This window comes from Leptonychotes weddellii, chromosome 6, assembly GCF_054177405.1.
Source record: "Leptonychotes weddellii isolate Sample4059 chromosome 6, ASM5417740v2, whole genome shotgun sequence".
Lineage (NCBI taxonomy): Eukaryota > Metazoa > Chordata > Mammalia > Carnivora > Phocidae > Leptonychotes > Leptonychotes weddellii.
Window position 1 is genome coordinate 2,310,716 of NC_138374.1, and position 22,376 is coordinate 2,333,091.

Consider the following 22,376-nt stretch of genomic DNA (forward strand, 5'->3'; position numbering starts at 1 on the left):
CTGGGTGGCTCAGTTGGTTAAGCGACTGCCTTCGGCTCAGGTCATGATCCTGGAGTCCCGGGATCGAGTCCCGCATCGGGCTCCCTGCTTGGCGGGGGGTCTGCTTCTCCCTCTGCCCTCTTCCCTCTCGTGCTCTCTGTCTCTCATTCTCTCTCTCTCAAAATAAATAAATAAATAAAATCTTTAAAAAAAAAAAAAACTTTGTTAATTATTAGTATTTTATTATCAAGACAGCATAAATAAAAACTAGAATATTTTTAAGATTTAGCTATTCTACTTGAATTATGTGAGAGGCATTTATAGAGCTCCCCCAAAATGGAATCCTACATATGTTCTCTTTAAGTGCCATTATTAGTATTATTAGTATCATGTCAGTATTCTCTGCTGCTGAAAAATAGGAATTCAGCTAACTGGTACCTAGCTACACAGCTGGTCGTTCCCTTCTGGAGATTGCCCTGCATTGTCTGTTTACACAAGCTAATTGTACAGACATTTAGAATTAAACATTTTTATAACCATATAGAAATCATCTATACTGATTATATAGACCCTTAGAAATTAAATACTATGAACTGTATTTTAAGATGCTTACACATTCAAGAATAAATCAAACTAAAACAATTCCCATTTTTTGAGAATCAAAAAATACAAATTTAAATATATAACTCCTTCTATACCTTTGCCTTCGTACCTGAAGTTACAATGGACATAATAAAATGCAAGTACACCGGTACTATACAAACAAGATCACTGTGAAATGAAACACAGTGGTACAAACCTCACCAACCAGGTGGCCGGTAAGCCTGACTTTGAGAATTTACGTACTAAAGTGCATTATAAGGTAAGATGATTACCACAGCCTAACTGGATCAGAATACCAAGCTGGAAGAGGGGTGGGGGAGGCTGACATAGAAGGTGGGAGCCACCTACACAAAGGAAAGCAATAAAAAAAATGAAAAGGTAAAGTAAAGGTCCCTATTTCAAGTATCCCACCATCTAGTCAAGAAGCCAATCAAGGGGCACCTGAGTAGGTCAGTTGGTTGGGTGTCCCACTCTTGATTTTGACTCACATCACGATCTCAGGGTTGTAAGATCAAGCCCCACATTGGGCTCCGTGATGGACATGGAGTCGGCTTGGGATTGTCTCTCTTCCTCCCCCTCTGCCCCTCCCCCCAAGTGCTCTCTCTCTTAAAAAAAAAGAAAAAAAACAGCCAATCAAAACAGGGAATTAAATGACAGAACAGACAAAAACACAAGATATTCTCTAATAGTTGAACCAATGGCACAAATTTTGGAGATGAAAGAAAAAAAAGCCACAGGAGTACACAGGAGACTTCATATAAAATGGATTTGAATTGAATCATCATGTTGTGCACCTAAACATACAACCTTCATTTGAAGAAAAATAAATAATAAATTTAATAATAAAAAACAAATTGAATAAAATTTCAATAATTAAGTCATAATAAAACCAAATGTAAAGTAAAAATGAATGGCCACTCCTATAAAAAAACGAATTTGATCTGGACCTCGAACAGAACTAATGGTACCCAACTTTCCCATCACAAAGAGCCTTGTGCTTCTCTTCCTCCTTCCTATCTTGCCACCAGACACTAGATCTTGAAAGATTCTCTCTCTCAAACAAGTGATTAAATGATAAATGTGTTTTCCCATTTTAGTTAAAGATAAAAGTGCTAACAAACTGACTTAACGTAATTTGAAAAGGGCATGTAACATTTTAATTAGCCATTTAATTTTATTCTGAACAAATGTTAAGTTTTCAATAAGATTTTTAGCAATAAGAATAACTTGTGTATCTCCTCTAAGCCCTGGGAGGCAGGCAAACCTCGGCATGGGGCCCAGAGCCTCAGGTAGGTCTAGACAGGGTGGCCAGCGCAGGAGAGTGCCACCCCACAAGGCACAGACATGGTGCCGGGGAGCATTCAAGCACTCTGTCACTACATCATCAGTACAGGCGAGAGCGTGCTCATTCAGATGCAATAAACCTAAGAGTCCTGCCTTTCAGCAACCTGTTCCAATGAGCAGGAACTACTCAGGCCAAATGTATGCTCACTTTTCTCAGGTATTGCTTTTCCATCATCTACAAAATAAGAAATTGTTTATGGTCACAAAACTTTACACTCAAACTCTTAAAAACATCATGTTTAAGATCACCTACATAATGATTTTGTAAATTTAAATTATAGAATCAATTGATCTCTATAATTCACAAGTCAAAAATGCCAGACTAGGGGCACCCGGGTGGCTCAGTCAGTTAGGCGTCTGCCTTCGGCTCAGGTCATGATCTCAGGGTCCTGGGATCGAGTCCCATGTCAGGCTCCCTGCTCAGTGCAGTCTGCCTCTCCCTCTCCTTATGCCCCGCCCCCAGCTCGTGCGTGCATGCTCTCTCTCTCTCTCAAATAAATAATATCTTTAAAAAGAAAAAAACTGGGGCGCCTGGGTGGCTCAGTCGTTAAGCATCTGCCTTCAGCTCAGGTCATGATCCCAGAGTCCTGGGATCGAGCCCCACATCGGGCTCCCTGCTCAGTGGGGAGCCTGCTTCTCCCTCTCCCTCGCTCCCCCTGCTTGTGTTCCTGCTCTCGCTCTCTCTCTCGGTCAAATAAATAAATAAAATCTTTAAAATAAATAAATAAATAGAAAGAAAAAAACTAAGAAATCAAATTAAAAGACACAGAGGTGGCAGAACATCAGTTCCCTACCCTAGGTGGCTCAAAAGCTCTCATTAACAAAAGAAAGCTCTCTTTAAATGAACTGCATCCTCTCTTACTGGGGCATGCCAACAGATCTCCCAAATATTTTACTTATTTACTCATCATTTAAATTACCTACCTTACAAACTCCATGCAAATTATCTTTGCCGTTTAAAAGAAACACTGCTGGGGCGCCTGAGTGCCTCAGTCGCTTAAGCGTCTGACTCTTGGCTTCAGCTCAGGTCATGATCTCAGGGTTGTGAGATCAAGCCCCGTGTCAGGCTCCATGCTCAGTGCAGAGCTGTTTGAGATTTTGAGATTCTTTCCCCCTCCCTCTCTCTCCCCCCTGCAGCTCCCCTCCACTCACATGCTCTCTCTCTAAAATAAATAAAATCCTTAAAAAAAAAAAGGGGGGGGGGGAGAAAAGAAAAACTACTCCACAGAGTAAATTTCCAGAAAGTAATGCCTCCTGGAAGAACTACCCACCTCATGCGGTCAGCCTTCCCACGAACAGCAGGTGCACTCAGGTTCAGGTGTCCCCGACAGATAAAGACTTCCCAACCCCTGGCTTACTCAGACACTTAAGCACTTGAACAACTTAAAATCTCACTGCCAAGTGTGGTATCAATGTGAGAAGTAATTCTATAGTTGCCTTAAATAAATCATTCAGATGGCAGCTAAGAACAATGTGTTACCTAAACCAGAAACATTATACACATAAAAGCAGACATGCAACAATTACCATCATCTTGACTAATCTTATGATTGAAATGTTTAATCATTCATTTCACTGGTAATCATTATCTTTTATCACTGACCAAACATGCAGTTTTAATGTCTCCTTCTATATTATTTATATTGGACATTTTAGGGTTACATTCTAAGGTTACATTACACATTTCATTGGAATTTTAAGTGAGTCCTTAAATTTTAAAAAGCTAACTATTACATCTATATTTGCTCTGTCTTCATAAAAAAAAAAACACTGAAAGGAATCATGCAAAATTAATATAAGCAGTCCCTTCTTCACAGGGTGGGACACCAGGGCTGGCAGGGAAGGTGTGGGGGAGCATTCTCACTGTACACCCCTTTCGCTGTTCTGATTTTGAGACATCTAACTGCAATACCTATTCAAAGCACACTTACCTATATAGAAATTGCCTGAAAATTACATCACCTATTACACGGATGAATTAGCCTGTCAGAATTCTGTTTTCAGTTTACATAAAAAATGGAAAATACAGAAGATACCACTTTTAGCCCCATAAATGGGTATATTTGCCAACATGTGCTCTGAACTCACTAATTATAGTTTTAAAAAATAAGGATTTGGTACTTTTTGTTTCTTTAAATCCTAAGGATTTCAAGTCTTTGAATACAGGGTGTGCCTCCCTTCCCAAAAATTCATTTCTAAGATTCTTGACTCCTATTTGGGCTTTGTTGCCTCTAACCAAGACTAAGTCCTAATTGACAGCATTAAATGTGCTAAACCAAGTGAGCTAATCTACAGCCTCAACTATCACCTTCCTAGTACATGCCCACCCAAGAGACAAACTAGGAATGTAGAGTGTGCACAGCCACGCGGAAACAAGGCAAGGCAAGGAGATGCTCGATTCCTTTCTCCTCTGCTTCCTAAAAATGTCAGAAAAGCTTTCAGTTTCTCCTCTAGGTCTGCATTTACGTGATCCAAGACAGTTGCTTCTTCCTGTTCCCCTGGTTCCTAGCAGCCTCCACACACCCTTCCTTTACTCGCTTTCCATATCACACCTTGCTCTTCAATGAAGCAAGCTTTGTTAATATTTTTACTATATTCAAAACACGATGATCCACAGTGAATGATCTAGTTGCTTCTGCTGGCGAACATCCCCACTACCCATCCTGCAATTTACTAGTTCTGTCCTCCCACCACACACATGTTAGGGAAAGTGTGGTTATTGTCACAGTATTTCATACTTGAGAAATGCAAAACAATTTTAAGGTTTTTAAGAATAATCTACTGCAAAAATAATAAAAAATAACAGCAATTATAAACATGTGGAATTCCAAATCCCTCCTCCCTTATGTTAATAAAATGCAATCTGCCTCATAAAAGACGTGACACCAAAAATATAATACCTTCACAAACGAAACTTGAGGCTGTTCTTTGGCTAATTCTGCCATCACATCGTTCATCTGAGCACATTGTGGAGCCCACGGCGCCCAAAAATGGACCACAAGGAGGGACCTGGAAATCATCAAAATGCAATCTTTTAAAGTTACAGTATCTTTAGAAATAAGGAAATACTGACATCGATTAAATTCTATTACCAAAACAATCTTTACAAGAACTGCCTGAAATGTTTTTCTACTGCTAGAATTCTATCGTATTAAACCCAGACTGAAATATAAGGCTTATTACAAGGTCTTGGTAATCTTTTGGATGAGTTTTCAAGTTAATGATATTTCTTGAGTGAAGACTTAGCTCATATGAAGTGGTTCTAAATATTCATCCATCTCAACTAATAGTCATATAAATCAATTATGTTTTCAGACCCTTAGGAAAGGTGGAAACTAGACTTCTGCAGCCAAGGCACCACGTCTGTGACAAATGGCTACAGGTGCACAGGTACTATGGGGTATTCACGTTTTAAGCACAGTACTGTGATGCTGGGCTCTAACTGTGACCATAGGAACAGGAATAAAATGTTGAAAATGGAAGGCACACAGGCAGAAAACAAGGGAAACAAATGGAACTGATTTTCACAAAGACAGGCTTTTTTTATATTCTACCACAAAAGATTTTCTAAAAATTGATGGTATGAACAGACAGAACAGTGGATTAATAAATTATTGACTAAGTTCTTAGGCATCTCAGTATGTACTTATCAACTATTTTCATATAAAATGGTCTTGGCTAAGGTATCTTTTAAGTCTATCTTCATATTGAACTGAAAAACCCTTCTATAGGAGTCTAAGTACAAATTATAATTATCCCCAACCAAAAAAATCTGAAAAACCAGGAAGGAAACACATTGAAAAATATGTCACATAGAGAAAGGAACTAAGGACAACTAACCTGTGGGCAAGGAAAGGAGTGGCCAACTGTAAACAGTACAGCCACGAGAAGCATAAGCCTCCCACCCAGCCCTGGCGAGCAGAAGCAAAGGGAGGACTTCAGAGGTAGGAGGGACAGGATTTGGTGACCTTGGAAGCATGGTCTAGAGCCAACTCCAAGTTTCTGGCTCAGTGACTGATGACTAGTGGTGGCACGAGCCACGCATCATGTATAGAAGCTGCTAACCTGAGAGGAAAGGAAGCCTGAGAGGGGTGGGGGCTGTTAGTGATGGTCTGGAGCTCAGGAAAGAAGTCTGTGCTTCATCTGCAGATAGATTTGGGAATCAAGAAATGGAGCTGGCACCAAGCTCTCCTACCCTAGAGGATAAAAGACAGAGGTCAGAGCCTCTGGGCTCATCAACAGTAAGTTAGGACAGATGGAGGAAAAGGAACCCAGGCAGTAGACCAGAAAATGGAGCCTAAAAAGCACAGCAAGGTTAAAGGGCCTCCCAGAAGTCAAGAGAAAGATGTTAAGAAGGAAGAACTGACAACCATCCAATGCAGCTGGAAGGGCCCCAGCAATGCTGCAGGGCAGAAGAAGCACGAGTCAGACTGCAGGATGCGGGGACTGAATCTAAGATGAGGCTGTAGGCTGCTACGAATCTACACTTGAAGAGATCTGGCTGTGAACAGAGAGAGTCCTAGGCAGAGGGAGAGACAGGATCAAGGGATTTGCGCTCTTTTTAATACAAGAAAATCTTTATGTTTGTTTCATAGAGGGTAGTGCAAGTGGAGAGGGAAAGCATAAAGACACGAGAGGCTGAGGATGCAAAGGTCTTCGGGGGCGGCAGGAGGGGAAATCTAAGAGCAGAGAATTCACCATGAGGGAAGGGACAGCCTCCTCTGGGTCAGGAGTGAAGGAATCAAGAATGGGTAAAGCTACAAATAAATGTCAGATGTGTCCTGCATCAGGCTCCCTGCTGAGAGGGGAGTCTGCTTCACCCTCTGACCCTCCCCCTGCTCGTGCTCTCAAATGTCCACAAATTGGAGAAACTGTTGTATATTTATACAACAGAATACTACTGGGCAATAAAACGAAACCAACTATAGATGCATGCAAACATGCATCTTGAAAACATGATGAGGAAACCAACCCAGACATTCAAGACCATGAGTTGTGTAACTCCATTTACATAAAGTACAAAGAACAGGCAAAACTAACCTATAGTGACAGAGAGTGGGTCAGTGGCGGGGATTACAGGAAAGGAGCTAAAGAACATTCTGGGGCTCTATATTGTTTTGAATGGTGGTTACTTGTGTATGTACAACTGTTAAAATTCATCACACCTAGCTATTAAAATCCGTGCATTTTATTATGGTATGTAAGTAATGCCTCATTTTTTTTAAAAAAGCTGGGATACCACTTCTAACTAAACTGAAAAAAGACTTTTTAAATAATAATATTCCATGATAAAAAAAAAAAAGATTGAAGGAGCCAAGCATTTCCATATCCTACTGGTAAAAATTAAATTGGAACCTTTCAGAAATTTCTTACACACTGTCAAGTATCTATCCTAAGGAGTAAAGACACCTTCCCATTATCTTACACAGCCAAATAACAGGAAGAATCAATTCTTCAACAACACTAAAGCTTTTTTAATGGTCCTATAACAAAATATTATCAAGTCATTAAAAATCATATTTCAAAGAATTGTAATGACATGGAAAAATGCTCACAATATGATTATATTTTTTTAAATTTAAATGTTACCAAATTTTTAACAGTATGAACTGACCTATGCAAAAAAGATAACATCTGAAACTAATATACTATTGTGTATTAATTATACTCTTAACAGTTTAAAAAAAAGGAAAAAGGTATACCCACACAATTTAAATTCCATTACTACTAACATGGTTTTGAAGAGTAATTTAAATCATAATTTAAATGTGCAATCTTAACTTCCATATTGTAAAAGAGCAATAACTAGGGGCGCCTGGGTGGCTCAGTAGGGTAAGTGTCTGCCTTCGGCCCAGGTCAGGGTCCTGGGATGGAGCCCCACATTGGGCTTCCCGCCCAGCAGGAAGCCTGCTTCTCCCTCTCCCTCTGCCTGCTGCTCCCCCTGCTTGTGCTCACGCTCTGTCAAATAAATAAAATCTTTTAAAAATATTTTAAAAATAAAACAAAATAAATTAGAAATAACTAATACCCTGGGATATTGGGAAGATCAAACAAAAATATAAAAATATTTAAAAATAAAAGCACATTAATAGTAATTGTACATTATCCACAACAACCTCCTATTTAGATGCTCAGCTCTCTAAGTACACACTGCCTAGTAGCATAAGGACATAAACCTGAAACAAATATAAATGCTGCTACCCTCTCAGGTTACATGTCTGCATGAAATAACCCAACTTGCATGGTGCACTGTTTGAGGAAAAACTTTAAAGGCCAGGTTCAAATCCTAACTAACATGATTTTAGACAATGTAATGAACATTGGTTGTACATCAACAAAATAATTAGTGCTCAATGAAGAGCTGTTTCTCTATTATTACTAGGTGTTCTGCTGCTGCAGTTACTTGTCTGCAGGTAACAGCAGCTACAATTTATTAAATACTATCATATGCTAGACTCTTAAGTATTTTACAAATGGGTATTAATACCCCCACTGTATAGACCAGGGTTTCAGTGATATACAAACACCTGAGACGATTTAAGCAAAACAAAAATTTCTTTTTTAAGATTTTATCCATTTATTTGAAAGAGAGAGAAGGAGAGCACGAGCACAAGTCGGGGGAGGCAGAGAGAGAAGCAGACGCCCAGATGAGCAGGGAGCCTGACACAGGGCTGGATCCCAGGACCCGGGGATCATGACCTGAGCAGAATGCAGACATTTAACCGACTGAGCCATCCAGGTGCCCGCAAAAATGTCAATTCACATAACATTTTAAAACTGAGAAATGGTATTTAGGAAGTAGATTTTTAAATGATTACGGTAACAAGTACTGTTTAATGTTTTCCAATGCTTTCATTTTCACAAAATCGGCAGAGATTTATTCCTTCCAAGATGCCATCCATCACTTCCAGGTGCCCTGTTTCAACTAATCACTACGGAAAAGGCATGCTGTTTTCTGGATCACTTCGAGTACAGACCACCGGGAAGAATACATCCAAATCGTATGGACCGTGTGATTTCAAGGATTTTTAAGATAAAAAATGAAACATAAAAACCAAAATGTGCAACACACGAGGCAAAAGAGTCTTTCAGGTGACAGTAAGTTGAAACATTCAGGAAGGGCAGGTGCACACAAGCCCGGCTCCTTTCAAGAGTCCACCTCTGGCGCCGTCCCTCCTTGGGCTGCCTATACGCAAGTGTTGGATGAATCACAACCCACCCTTCATCAATGAGTAATGGTCATTCCCCCCCCCTTTTTCCCCCCTAAACAATTTTCGAAGTAAACCTGAAATGTCAAACGGGCTGCTCTGGTTAACACCTTTAACTCCGTCACCTCCGTAAAGCGTGACCAACCAGAGTATGGAGATACCTGTCGCCCTGCTCCGTTTCCAACACAGACAACTCCCCGGTCCCACTTGCTCTCCCAAGCGGAGCACTACCTGCCGCTACTTCAAATTCGGGGGGCAAAATGCCACTGGCTGTGGCCACAAGCGTGCCCCGCCTGGGAGCGCCACGCAGGCACTGGGTTCCGCGCTGAAGAGACTACGGGCCAGCGTTCCCGCACGCGAGCCCAGCACGGCGCCCGCATCGTCCCGTTCACCCCCCACCGCCCCGCCCGGACGCAGCCACGACTCTCATCCGTTTCACCGCTGGGGAAACTGAGGCCCGGTTCTGAAACTTGCCCAGGGCTTCCCAGGCTAGTTAGAGGCAGGGCTGGGGGCCGCCTCGCAGGCAATCGGACCCTGGGGCTCCCGGCCGGTCCTCGCAGGGCTCCCGGGCCCGGCGACCTCCGGGCTGCGGCACCGCCCCGGAACACCGGCCCGTAAGCGCCCCCCTCCCCCGGCACGGTCTCCGTGCCCGCCCCCGGGTCCCCTCTCCAAGGCGGCCCGACAGCTAGAAGCACGTGTGCCAAACCAGAGCCGACCCCAGCCGGCAGGTAAGCTGCACAGAGTGAGCACCGCCGGACTCCCCGGGCGCCACGAACGCTCGGCGCCAACCGGGCACCGTCGCCCCAGCAGCTAGGCCTCCCTGGACCGCGGGCCGCTGACAAAGCGGGCCGGGGCCGGGCCTGGGTCGCGGGCCGGCGGGGTCTGCTCGCCCCCTCCCCCCCCGGCCCCGGGGCTGAGTCACCGCGTCGCCGGAGGCCCCGGGGGCCGCCAGGCCGGACGGCGGGGCGGGGCCGGGCCGGGGCCCGAGCTCGGCCCCCCATCCCGCTCCTCTTCTGGGGCCAGGGGGCCGGGATCGGAAGCCGGGGACCCCACAAGTCTGCCGCCCCAACAGGCCCCGCCGGCGGGGCGCGAAGGAGCCGGGCCGCAAGCCGCCGCCGCCCGAGAGGCCGCTCCCCGCGCGCGTCCCCTCAGCCCTGCCGCCCGCCGCGCCGCTCACTTGGCTCTGAGGCGCAGCAGCTCCTCAAACTGCTGGGCTGAGCCGACCTCCGCCACAGCCGCCGCCGCCTCAGCCGCCCCCGCCGCCATGCTGCCGCCGCCAGACAGGAGCAATCGAGCGGGGCGGCCGGCGGGGGCGGGGCCTCGGGCCGTTGCGGGCGGAAGCCCCGCCCTCCGGCCCCGCCCCGGGCCTGCGCCCGCCGCGAGCGCGGAAGCGGGGCGGGGCTTCCGGGGGAGTGCCCGCGCGCCGGGCCCGCGTGCTCCCGGCTCCCCGGGTCTCTGCGCCTACCCGGGAGTCCACAGCGCGTCGGCGGCGACTACAGCCGCTGGGAGAAGGCGTGCGCGCGTGTGGCGGAGTGCAGGTGAAGTCACGAGGTCTGGACGCTCAACGAGATGACATTTTAACCTAAAATGAAATTAAGTAAAAGGCGGGATGTTACTGAAAGTGGGAGATCACATGCAGTAAGAGCCACGAGGAACTGTTTTGTATCCCAGCTGTGGTGGTACATATGCAAAATCCATGGGACAAAACACATACACACGCAAATGAATTCAAGTAACACTGCGGAATCCGAAGAAGAGGGGCGGATGGCGTGAATGTCGATCGACATCCTGGTTGTGGTTTTGTTCTATGGCTTTGCGAGATGTCATCTTTGGGGGAGAATGTACACAGGATCTCTCTGTATTATTCCTTACAACTGCGCGTGACACGAAATTATTTTTTCAATAAATAAAATCTAGAGATTACTATATAAAAATGCAGTAGAAGGTGGGGGGAACAGCACCTTGCAAAACAGGATGTATATACTCCGATGGCCATTTTAAACAGAATTACAGGTAAATAAAATAGCATAGCTATATATAGATGAACGTAGCATAGAAAAAAAGGTCTTCAGAAGGATATGCTCCAAAGTGTTAGGAGAGCTCGCCCCCAGAAAGGAGGGGAGTCAAAGGGAGGATCTTCCCTTTTTACATCATGTACTTCTTAGTATCATTTGCATTTTTTCAAAGAACATGGACTGGCTTTGTAATTTAAAAACTAATGAAATTGTAATGCGCTAGGGAAATGTGCTATAGTGATTCTTTTTCAAAAAGCAGCAGTATTTACTCCCTCTAATGTTTTAAAAATTCTGACTTTCCCTTCAAATGGAATTTGCTGAGAGCAGCGCACACCAGCTACAGAACACCTATCTACTTTCAAAGAAGAATGTTAGGGAAACTCCCAGATTACATTTCCACTTCTGCCTCCTGCTCTCTCTGCAGCTCTCACTATTGACATCAACAGGCCCAACGGTTAGAAGCTTACCTCTGAGCTTTAAAATGCTCTGACTTTGGCCACAAATACCACTCCACTGGGCCCTGAGCCCAAGCAGTATTTGGCTGTTGTGTCTGAGCTACAGGTCTGTACCATATATACATGCCCGTGGTGATTTTCAGCCTGCCAAAGCCTTCAACATGTGTCTGTATTTATGTAAAAACATCACTGCCTACCTACACCTTATAGCTAAGGCAACAACCAGACCCACAGCAAGGAAGGGGCAGCATCAAGACTCGCCCGAGGCTTTCTGTTACCACCTCACACCCATCTGGTGCCCCACCACGGCACCCCATCCCACCCAGGTGCTGTTAATACCCTGTCCTCTCTCTAAGCATGTTGCACCCAAAGGGAAAAACTCATTATCATATCAAACTGGTGTAGCCTATTGCAGAGTACTCTGGACTTGGCTCTCCCAAAGGCCCCTGTTGGTGCTCAAAAGCTCAAAGACACAGGAAAGCAAGATATTGGGGCTGATTTTGACCAATGTCCCCAATGTGTGTTCATCCCAGGCACTGAACTTCTGCTGACCTCGTAGGTAAGCATCACGTAGCCATGTCCTATTCCTTCAGGGCATCCCCTTTGGGAACCCAGTGACATTTTACCTGAAGTGTCCCCTGGGTAGGAGCCTCTCCTAGGCTTCCAGACCCTGCTCATTCAGGAACCAGGAACAGCTCTCCCAGCACAGCCCTGAAAAGGACGTTAGGTTTCCCCAAGGGTGCTGTGTGGCAGCTCAGGGACCTGGAACGTGGGGACCCATGCTTGGGTTCTGGGCTGTGAAGACTGAAATCCTGGTCTGGGAGAGCCAAAGTTCCAGACAGAGCTGCAAGGGGGCCTTCCTGGCAGCAAAGCAGCTCCACCCACTTGATGTTGGTAAGTTGACCCCATTTTAAAGGAGGGAGTGTGTGAGAGAGAGATGGAGGTATAATTATTTTTCCAGGTAATGACAGCTAACATTTACTGCTCCTAAATAGGCAAGGAAATTTTTTTTTTTAAAGATTTTATTTATTTATTTGACAGAGAGAATGAGAGAGAGAGCACATGAGAGGGGGGAGGGTCAGAGGGAGAAGCAGACTCCCTGCCGAGCAGGGAGCCCGATGCGGGACTCGATCCAGGGACTCCAGGATCATGACCTGAGCCGAAGGCAGTCGCTTAACCAACTGAGCCACCCAGGCGCCCTAGGCAAGGAAATATTTTAGCTGTGCATTTTTAATGACACATCCTTCCTTCCCGGGGCCAAGTGTCACTCCCTGGCAGGGCACAGGGCCGAGTGCTGGGCAGACGCCAATGAGCCACGGTGGAGAGGAATACCGGGTCACTGTAGAGGAGGACTGTGGAGGACAGGGAACGAAACCCCCGCCTGGCAGGGGTTTGTAAACCTTACCTCAAGGAGCCCAGAGACACAGGAGTACTGAGAGGGAGAGAAGGAGCCAGCATTTTTAATGGGCAAAGCATGGCATTAAAAAGTGTTGTTATTCAAGTGAAATGGCCAATGTTTCCTTTCTTTTAAGAGAGACTCTTAAATTCCAATTACTCCGCCCCTGAAGACCAGTTGAGAATAACCCCAACTGGAGGGAATTAATTTCCTTAGGAATTTCCCTGTTACAAGATTAATGGAGCCCCCCTGCAGAGAAACAGTAAAACTGTAAGTACAGTAGATTTGCACCTGAAGGATACATATTTTAATTTCTGTTCTCAAGCTGGGATAACATCTTCTCCAGCTACTATAAAAAGCATAAATGAACACCCGCACGTCTGCTGAGAACCCGCGAACATGGAGCTCACCAGGAGGAGTCTGCACCTGGCTGGGGATGCCCAGGAGCCCATTCCTCCCCCCCTCCCCCCACGGGCTCATGCTCTTTCCACACGCACTGGTGGCCAGGGCTCCTAAGAAGGGGCACAGTGACCGCCACTGGGTGCAGGGCTGGGAAGGACCCAAATAAGGCACTTCCAGAGAGCCCCGACAGGTGGACTAGAGGTGACCAAAATCCAGAGGAGAATCCCTGGGCCAGATTCTGCGAAATCCACCCTAATCCCTGTGCCCCCGCCCTGCCATCGCCCTGGTACCACCCTCTCGAGAGACCACAGCGCTGGATGCAGGATAGGGAGAACCAAAAGGCAGAGGGTCTGTGTCCTGCCCTGCAGAGCCCTCCAAGGAACTTCTCACCCCACTGTCCAACAGCTTTGGTGGCCCCTTCAAGAATGGGCCTTGGGGAGGGTGTCTCACAAACTATGTTGAAATATGCCAGCAGGTGGGATGCTCCAACTGTCCCCAACAGTCAGGGGCTATCCCAATAGGGAAATGGGAATAGGCTGTGAGGGTCTGTCTGTCAACCCTTAGGAACCCCAGCCTTGGATCTCGGCACCAGTCGGCCAATTTTCTGTGTTCCTTTCCTTACCAGAAACTGCTTTTATTGGAAGAACTCTATGTATATGCTGGCTGTCAAGGTTGTTTATGCTGTCATAGCTAGATTTTTATTGGTTGTATTTTTGCTGCACTTGTTTGAAAAATAATTATTTTCAAAGAAAAGAAGAATTACATATCCAGTAAACTAAATAAGACTCATGTTTATTAGGGACCCCTGACAGCTCCTCAAACGTGAAAAAAAGATTTTGAAGCAGTGAATGGACAATTTATGTGCAAGTTTATTTGTAAAACAGATTTCAAGACGTACTTCATCTTGGCTGTGCCAATAAAAATACATTCTATTTCTTTTCAGAAGTGTGCGTTATCTGATGATTCCGCAGCAATCTGGTTTCTCCTAAGATACGACTACATGGATAACCATGTACCCGCTAACCTAATCTAGAATTGGGTTGAATGTTTTGGGCTTGCTACACACACACACACACACACACACACACACACACACACAGAGACATGGGCATATCTCATAAGGTGCTCTCTAGAAGAAATATATTTATAAGAAATGTATTCACAAATCTTAATCCAATTACTGCGATCTCCAAAAACACTTTAGTCAGATAATTTTTAAACTCATGTTTAATTATTTATAATTTATCAGGAAAAAAATTCATCCTGAGCATTGACTGCCCATTTCCCTCCCCAGCATCAATCTAATCTCTTGTCTTCCACGGAGGGCCAGACAGGGTGGCTGGATCGGATGCAGAGCCAGTCTGCAGGCTGTAGGTGGCATCAGCTGCCTCCTCAGGCTGGGCAAGGAGCATCCTTTGTTGGTGGCTCCTTTATGCAACCTAGAGAGGCCACAATTCAGAATTTACACAAACTGGTTTCATATCTGTAAACACTCTGCTGATCCACCAAACAGGTGCTTTTCCCTGACCTGCCAACTTTGAGCACCTTCCGCCCCGCTTCTCAGCTGACATTCTGTAACAGTTACTAGGTCTGTACTGTACAGGGAAGGCATGCCAGGGCAGGGCTGGGGGAGAGGAGAACGCCGTTGTCACTTGCACGCTCACATGCGTGTTTGTTTGCAGGTGTGATCACGGCAGGTGCAGAGTCCAGGACACCCTGTTGATGATGAGTGTTCATAATCACTGTGTATGTCTATACGCAGCTGCCTATTGTCCTGGGTCAGCCTTCTACATTACAGTATTGTCTGTGTGCCCATGTGTGTCTGTGTATGTATTCTCTAAGTCCATTTGGTGTTAATTCTCTGCTCCTATTTATAATTCTTGCTTCAGTTTTAAGAAACTAAGGACACAGATGAACTTGATCTGGTGTCACAAACAAGATCACTTCTCAATCAGAAGTAACTCTTAAGGGGCGCCTGGCTCAGCCGTTAAGCGTCTGCCTTCGGCTCGGGTCATGATCCCAGGGTCCTGGGATCGAGCCCCGCATCGGGCTCCCTGCTCCATGGGGAACCTGCTTCTCCCTCTCCCACTCCCCCTGCTTGTGTTCCTTCTCTCGCTGTGTCTCTCTCTCTGTCAAATAAATAATCTTAAAAAAAAAAAAAAGTAATTCTTAAGAGAGCTAAGAAGTTTTAACCAGGCGAGCTCCTCGGGCTGTGTGGCTCCCACAGCTGACGTCTCAGCAAGCACCCTTCTAGACACTGGCTCCCCATCCGTGTGGTCTCATTTGAACGCATGGGCCTCTGTCCCGCCAACCTTGGCATTCTCTCACGGTCTGCCCTGGCATGGAGATGTCACGGCTGTCTGGAGCGTCCAATGGGCACTGTGAGTGGAGCTGGCCCTTCCTGCCCATGGAAGAAATTCAGGGTACAGAGGTCTGGGAAACACTGGGAACACACACATGTGTTCCTTAAAGACACAGCTCCATGACGCACAACTCATAGTCACTGGTTCTCAACACACGGCAGATGCCATCCCAACCTGGAAAGCTGATCCGTTTGGCTTTAGTTAAATCAATGACCACAATCTTACCCTTGCCTAAATTCCTCGAAAGTTGGCCTGAACACTTCCTGCACCTTTTTTTTTTATTACGTTATGTTAATCACCATACATTACATCATTAGTTTTTGATGTAGTGTTCCATGATTCATTGTTTGCGTATAACACCCAGTGCTCCATGCAGAACGTGCCCTCCTCAATACCCATCACCAGGCTAACCCATCCCCCCACCCGCCTCCCCTCTAGAACCCTCAGTTTGTTTCTCAGAGTCCATAGTCTCTCCTGCACTTTCTATTCTGTGAAACAGAACAATGACATTTTCCCCCAGGTGCAGGACAAAGGGACACCAGGATTCTGTTTTGTCATCTGAAATGTATATTTGGACCTTTTCCAGAGTTGCTGTGTGAATTTTGGCCCAGCACAATGGCCCCCCGCTAGATCTGGTGGGCTGGTCAGGGCAGAAATGTAGGATGCTCAAGGCACCTGTACCCAGCCGACTCGGGAGCCTCCGCAACTGCCTACGGCAGCTGCTCTCCAGGAAGTCCGGGGGCAGTTTCGGGAGGGGGGGTGGCAAAAGAATGACATAACTCTGGGTGCGGGGACCAAATCTGGGTTTGCTTCAAATCCAGAAGGGATTCCCTGTTCGGTGGTCTCCAAACTGGCTTGCCCCTGTCGGCTTTCAATGGCTGGGACGGTTTTCCTGTGAAATCACTACTGACTTTAAATTCCTTCCTCCAGAACCAAACAAGCAAAAAAAGAAAGGGAAAAAAAAGCACACCACTGATATTTACACGCTGCATGGGCCCTGTTGCCCTGTAGTATGTATATAACATAAATGAGTCAGTGGTTCATGTTCTCATGATGAAGTAGCTAAGTTGACACCTCCATGGATGTGTCCTTCCATCGGGGGAAAGCAAACCTTGGGGTTAACTCCATCAGTAGCCTACATTAAGTCAGTATCTATTACTCATTCATATGAAATACACTTTATTATTTCTTTAATACTTACTTAATTTATTGTTTATTTATTACTTATTTACTATTTAATTATTTAATCAGAATATCTCACTTAAAAATTCCAATGCCAACACCCCCTTTAGACTTTCCGACCAAGACATACATCCTTTTCTCAGTTCGATTGTGTTGAACTACAGAATGAATAACAGGAGATAGAGGTGAAAGTCTCCTTCCTAGGATAAGATGAAGAGGTATGGGAGCCCGGAAAGAGTAGCCCTTGATGCCCCATGTCTGAGGGAGACGGCACCGCTAAGCCGCATCTGGCCGGTTCTGCAGACCCTAAGGACAGCTCTGCCAGGTACCAAGCCTGGCAGAGGTCCAGCCGCAGCCGCCCTAGGGGCTGAGATGGAAGAGGACAGAGCTATCTGGCATCCTTGTCCCCTCCATGGGGGGAGCCCTGTCAGCCCCACCTTCTATCCTGCTGCGCTTTATTCCTATTGTCCCTGACTCTCGGGCTTTCTCTCAGGACTGGGGCAGACCAGGAGGGATGCTTTCCACTATTTGGATGAAAGCCCAGTTTTCTAGTTTTCCATGCATTTTTTTATCCTTGAATCACAAGAGGCGGTGACTGGACCCCTCTTCAGGATGCACAGTGGGTTTCTGGGCACCCAGTTTTCTCTCCCCTTGAATCATCATTCCTCTACAGGACTGAGTTATTATTGGCCATACCGTATTTACCTTACAGAAATATGTCCTTTTATGATGGGACATAAATATGAAATGACAGTGTTCTAGCATACCTGGTCACTAACACGGCAGGATGAAGCCGAATTCCAAAAGAATCCCAAGGCCTAATCATGTCCTTAAAGAGAATGTTCTAAGGGATGGTACAAACCTTTAACACTATTTAGCAATCTCTTCGGAGAGGGTCTGTCTCTTATTTACTGGAAGATGTAGTATATGAGCTTCCATGGTTTTGCTTTTGTTTTGTAATTTCAAATTGTATATAGTCAGGAAATATTGCATTCATGGGCAATCAATTTATTTTGATTGATAAAAAGGGGTTAATAAAAACCCCCTTAGAAATAACAAGAAAGGGCAGTAGTATATCTCTCATAGTGCCTTCTTTCATGGTGCATAAAGAGAGCAAGCTTCTTTACTTCTCCTCAATAAGTCTTTTCCTTTATTTTCTATACCTAGTGAGTCATTTATAACCCTTATTACTTCCAACCCACACACAGTCATATTTCCACATGCAGGGGGTTCCCCTCGCTAGGTCGTGAGAGCCAAGAGGCCAAAACACCCTATAATTTATATGAAAATACATGCCAAAAATGGATTATCAAACGTAAGCAATGTGACTTCATACACTCGCAAATAAAAGAAATTTAGGATGAAATAGAAAACATCATGCTAAAAATTCAATCTATTGTTGAGACATAGCGTAGCACAGAGAGTACGCTGGTGTCTGGCGCTTGGCAAACATTGCCAAGTGATTAGGAGCAGAGATAAGTTAAGATGAGATACAATTAATACTTCCATTCAAACAGAAAGCTATTATTGACTTTATAAGGCACATTGTGGGTTTTTAATATTTTTATTTTTTTACAGCACCTGTGAAGAAAATGCAAAACGACAGACCATGAAATGTTTGCCTTCTGTACGTAGCAAGTGTTTACACTTACGTTATGGGATGGATTGGGGCACAAACATTGTATAGCATCATATACATCTCTAATTTGCACTGGTCATAAAGTCTTTCAGTATTAAATAATTATCTATTGTTGGTCACCCCTGAAGGGCACATTTACAATGCCAGGAAATAATTTAGGGAACTGGCTTAGATCACAAAATTCTCCACGTAGAGATATTATTTTGAAAGTTGAAATATGGTGGGTTATTTTTTTTTTTTTGCCTCAATGAAGTATTCCTGGATCATTATAAAGACTGCATTTAGAGAAATCTTACACCAAGTCTTGCCATAAAAGAAAATAGAGCCTGAGCTAAAAGGGCACTGGAGCAAACCCATGACCCGCAGGAAAACAAACATGCGCTAATCTTCTGGAGAGAGGTGCATCTCTCAGATTTGAATCCTCTAGGAATAAAACAGCCTGTCCACAGTGAGAAACCCTTACAAGTTGCCTGTTCACTGTAGAGTTGAAGACCAAGGCTGACAACGAGGGCCAAGAGATAGGAAAGTTTGTCATTCCACTTAACATCCCAGCAACAATAAATGTCGTCAGCTGATAGCAGCCCTGAAAAGGCAAGAGGCCATGGCACCTCTCTTGAAGGCCTCCTGGCCACGGTTGGAGCAAATAACACATTCACTCATTCATTGGCTTTGTTCTGAATCCCACCCTGGGTCCTGTCTGTGCTGGGTGGTGGGGACATAGAGATAAATACACTCCTAGAGCTTCCAGAGAACAGAGGGACAGCCACTGAGTTCACGGATGACAGATCTACATCTACTCAGAGAACCTTACACTTTGTAGACAATGGAATGTTTCTGAATGGGTGAACAGGTGCACAAGCAAGCGAGCCTCAGTCGCCCATCAGTACTGAACCTTTGCCCTTCTAGTTCTGACTTTGTGATGTGCCCGAAAATGGTCTCACTTGTAAGATGGCTTCTTTCATGGACGGAGAGGAAAGCATCATCAAGGCTTCCATATGAAGCACATATTCCATGTTAATTCACCAAGATGAACATTTGTCATATGCCAGCTCTATGCAGAAAACATCCAAGTCCAGATGGACGCAGATGGGAAGATAGGGACAGCATGACAGAAAGAAGGTGGCTTCTGTGAAGGACCAGGCCAGTCCCCACAGGTAGAGGGGAGGTCCCATGGGAGAAGATGGACAGCAGCTGTATCTCGAACAATGAGGAGAAAGAGAAAGGCAGGGAGAGAGAGGCCAGACATGCACAGGGCCCCTGGTCGGTGAAGGGACCAGGCGGACCCAGGCTGCTAGGGCAGGAGGGACACAAGGAGGCAGAGACCTGCCAGGTTCTCAGGGAGGAGAAAGCCCCTGACCACACACTCCCATGCACGAGCCACTTCTGGCACACAGGTGGGAATGCAGAGTAAGGATGTACAACAGAGCTGTACCTTGCAAAGGCCACCTCTGGGGGCCTGCACTTTACAGCAGGGGGCCTGGAAACTGAGCTGTGAAACCAAGGCCCTTGGGGTGAATAGCAGACTGGAGCCCTTGGGGGGGAGGGTTTCTTATTTGTTTGATCCAACTCGCCTGGTTTTCGGGAAGACCTGCAGCTTAATAAGGAGGCTTTCCACAGGAAGGAAAGGCTACAGGGCAGCAAAAGGGTAGGCCATCCAGATGGAGCTGTGTCAGAATTCAGGGCTGCCACCCAGGCCTTCTGCAGCCCTGGGCACCGCACACAACGTGTCTGAGCCTGGTTCTTTATCTGAACATGAAGATGGCCCAGCAGTGTTGCTGTGGGGATTCACTGACATCAGGGCTGCCAAACGGACTGCTCTAGGCTCCAGGGCCTGTGTCCAGCTGCAGGCCTGTCCCTGGCCAGTGGAGAACAAGCACTCTGCGGTGGGGGAGTACAGAACCCCAGTCGTAAAAAAGAAAACTAACCCCTTGCGGCCCCTCTGAGACAGTTCAGTCGACATCTGAACAACAAGAAACAAGCCATTGCAGATTAGGGGGAAGTGTTTCCAGGCAAAGATGATGACCATTATTGTTGTAATAATATCTAAAAACTGTAGATTTCAAAGAAAAAACATAACCTTATACTAGTGCCCAAGGAAGTGTCAGGAATTTCTTTTAATAAGCAGGCAAGAAGGAAAAGAAGGGACATTTATTAAACACCTACTATGTGACAGGCTCTGTGCTAGAGGCTTAATATGTTTTGCCTCTTTACATCCCAGCAAGATAAGCAGAGGTAGTAATTTTTAAAAGAGGTCATTGGAGGGACCTTGAAAGGGAGGATATTTAAGTCAATGGGAAAACAGGCATAGCTTTGCAACAAAACTGTTACTCAACCCCCTCCCTACAACACCACACACACACACACACACACACACACACACACACGTCTCCCTTGGCCAGGCTAAGCTGAGCATGTTTTTCTTTTCTTTTGTAAAATATATGTTTTATTTATTTACTTTCAGAGAGAGAGTGCATGAGTGGGGAGAAGGACAGAGGGAGAGGAAGAGAGAGAGAATCCTAAGCAGGCTCCATGTCCAGCGCAGAGCCTGAGGCGGGGCTCGATCTCATGACCCTGAGATTATGACCTGAGCTGAAATCCAGGGTCGGACACCTAACTGACTAAACCACCCAGGCCCGCCCTGAGCATGTTTTTCAAACAATCTGCAGCCACTCCTAGAAGCTCCCTCTTTCCTGGAAGGCAGGGGACAGGAGCAAGCTATTTTATTCCTACTGTACAGATGGGGAAACTGAGGCTCAGAAATGAACAGTTGCCCCAGTGTACATCACTAGTTAGGTTCTGCAGCCATAAGCAAACCAAAGCTCCAGAAACAGCCAGCGCTCAGATGGGGACAGACCAGAGGTGGTCAGGCAGCTGCAGCGAGCTGACCACGTACTGCGTATCCTGCATCATGCCCTCCACTCTACAGACAGTATCTCACCGAAAACTCACAGCACCCCATTGAGGTAGGCACCTCTCTTAGCATTCCACCTTTATACACTGAGAGGGACGGGGAATGAGAAGTTAAAGCAGCCTGCCTGGGAGCTGGAGATGAGCAGGGTGGAACTGGAACTCAGGTCACCTTCCTCCTGAGAGCCATTTCCTTGGAAGGCAGTGTGCAAGTGATGGTAAGTGGTGCACCGAAAAACACTTCACTTTTACTATTTAATACATTTACTTTTTTGTTGTGGTAAAATATACATAACATAAAACTCACCATTTTAAACATTTTTAAGGGTACAGTTCAGTGACATCAAGCGACCATCACCACCATCCACGTCTGGAACTCTCCACGTCTTTCTAAACTGAAGGTCTCCACCCATGAGCCACTGACTCCCCAGTCCCCTCCCCCAACCCCTGGAAGCCACCATCTGTCTGTCTTGGCGAGTTTGATTATTCCAGTACTTCATATAAGTAGGATTATACTTTGTCTTTTGTGACTGGCTCATTTCATTGAGCATAATGCCTTCAGGAGTCCATGTTGTAGCAGGTGTCAGAATGTCCTTCCTTAAGGCTAAATAATATTCCATTGTATGGACGGTCCACATTTTATTTATCCATTCATCTGTCTATGGACACTTGGGTTCTTTCCACCTTTTGGCTACTGTGTCTAGTGCTGCAATGAACATGGGTGTTCGAGCCCCAACTTTCAGTTATTTTGTGTTATGTACCCAGAGGTGGAGTTACAGGATCATAATTTTATTCTTAAGTTTTTGAGGAAATGCCTTATAGTTTTTTGTATGTTTTTAAGTTTTTATTTAAACTCTAGTTAGTTAACATACAGTGCAATATT

At 45.5% G+C, this 22,376-nt stretch overlaps 1 protein-coding gene across 2 annotated transcripts in view; it reads right to left on the reverse strand.

Moving 5' to 3' along the window:
• Nucleotides 1-10,457, reverse strand: part of GLRX3 (glutaredoxin 3) — a 31,772-nt gene extending 21,315 nt beyond the window's left edge. Inside the window, exons 1-2 of one of the 2 annotated variants that reach the window (XM_081823288.1) lie at nucleotides 10,312-10,451; nucleotides 4,827-4,935 (exon numbers count right to left, since the gene is read on the reverse strand). In XM_081823288.1, coding sequence (XP_081679414.1) covers nucleotides 4,827-4,935; nucleotides 10,312-10,400 — 198 coding nt within the window. In that variant the 5' untranslated portion in view covers nucleotides 10,401-10,451. Of the gene's footprint in view, nucleotides 1-4,826; nucleotides 4,936-10,311 lie in introns of both variants that reach the window. The other variant, XM_081823289.1, reaches the window with a different exon arrangement.
• Nucleotides 10,458-22,376: the final 11,919 nt, after the last annotated feature.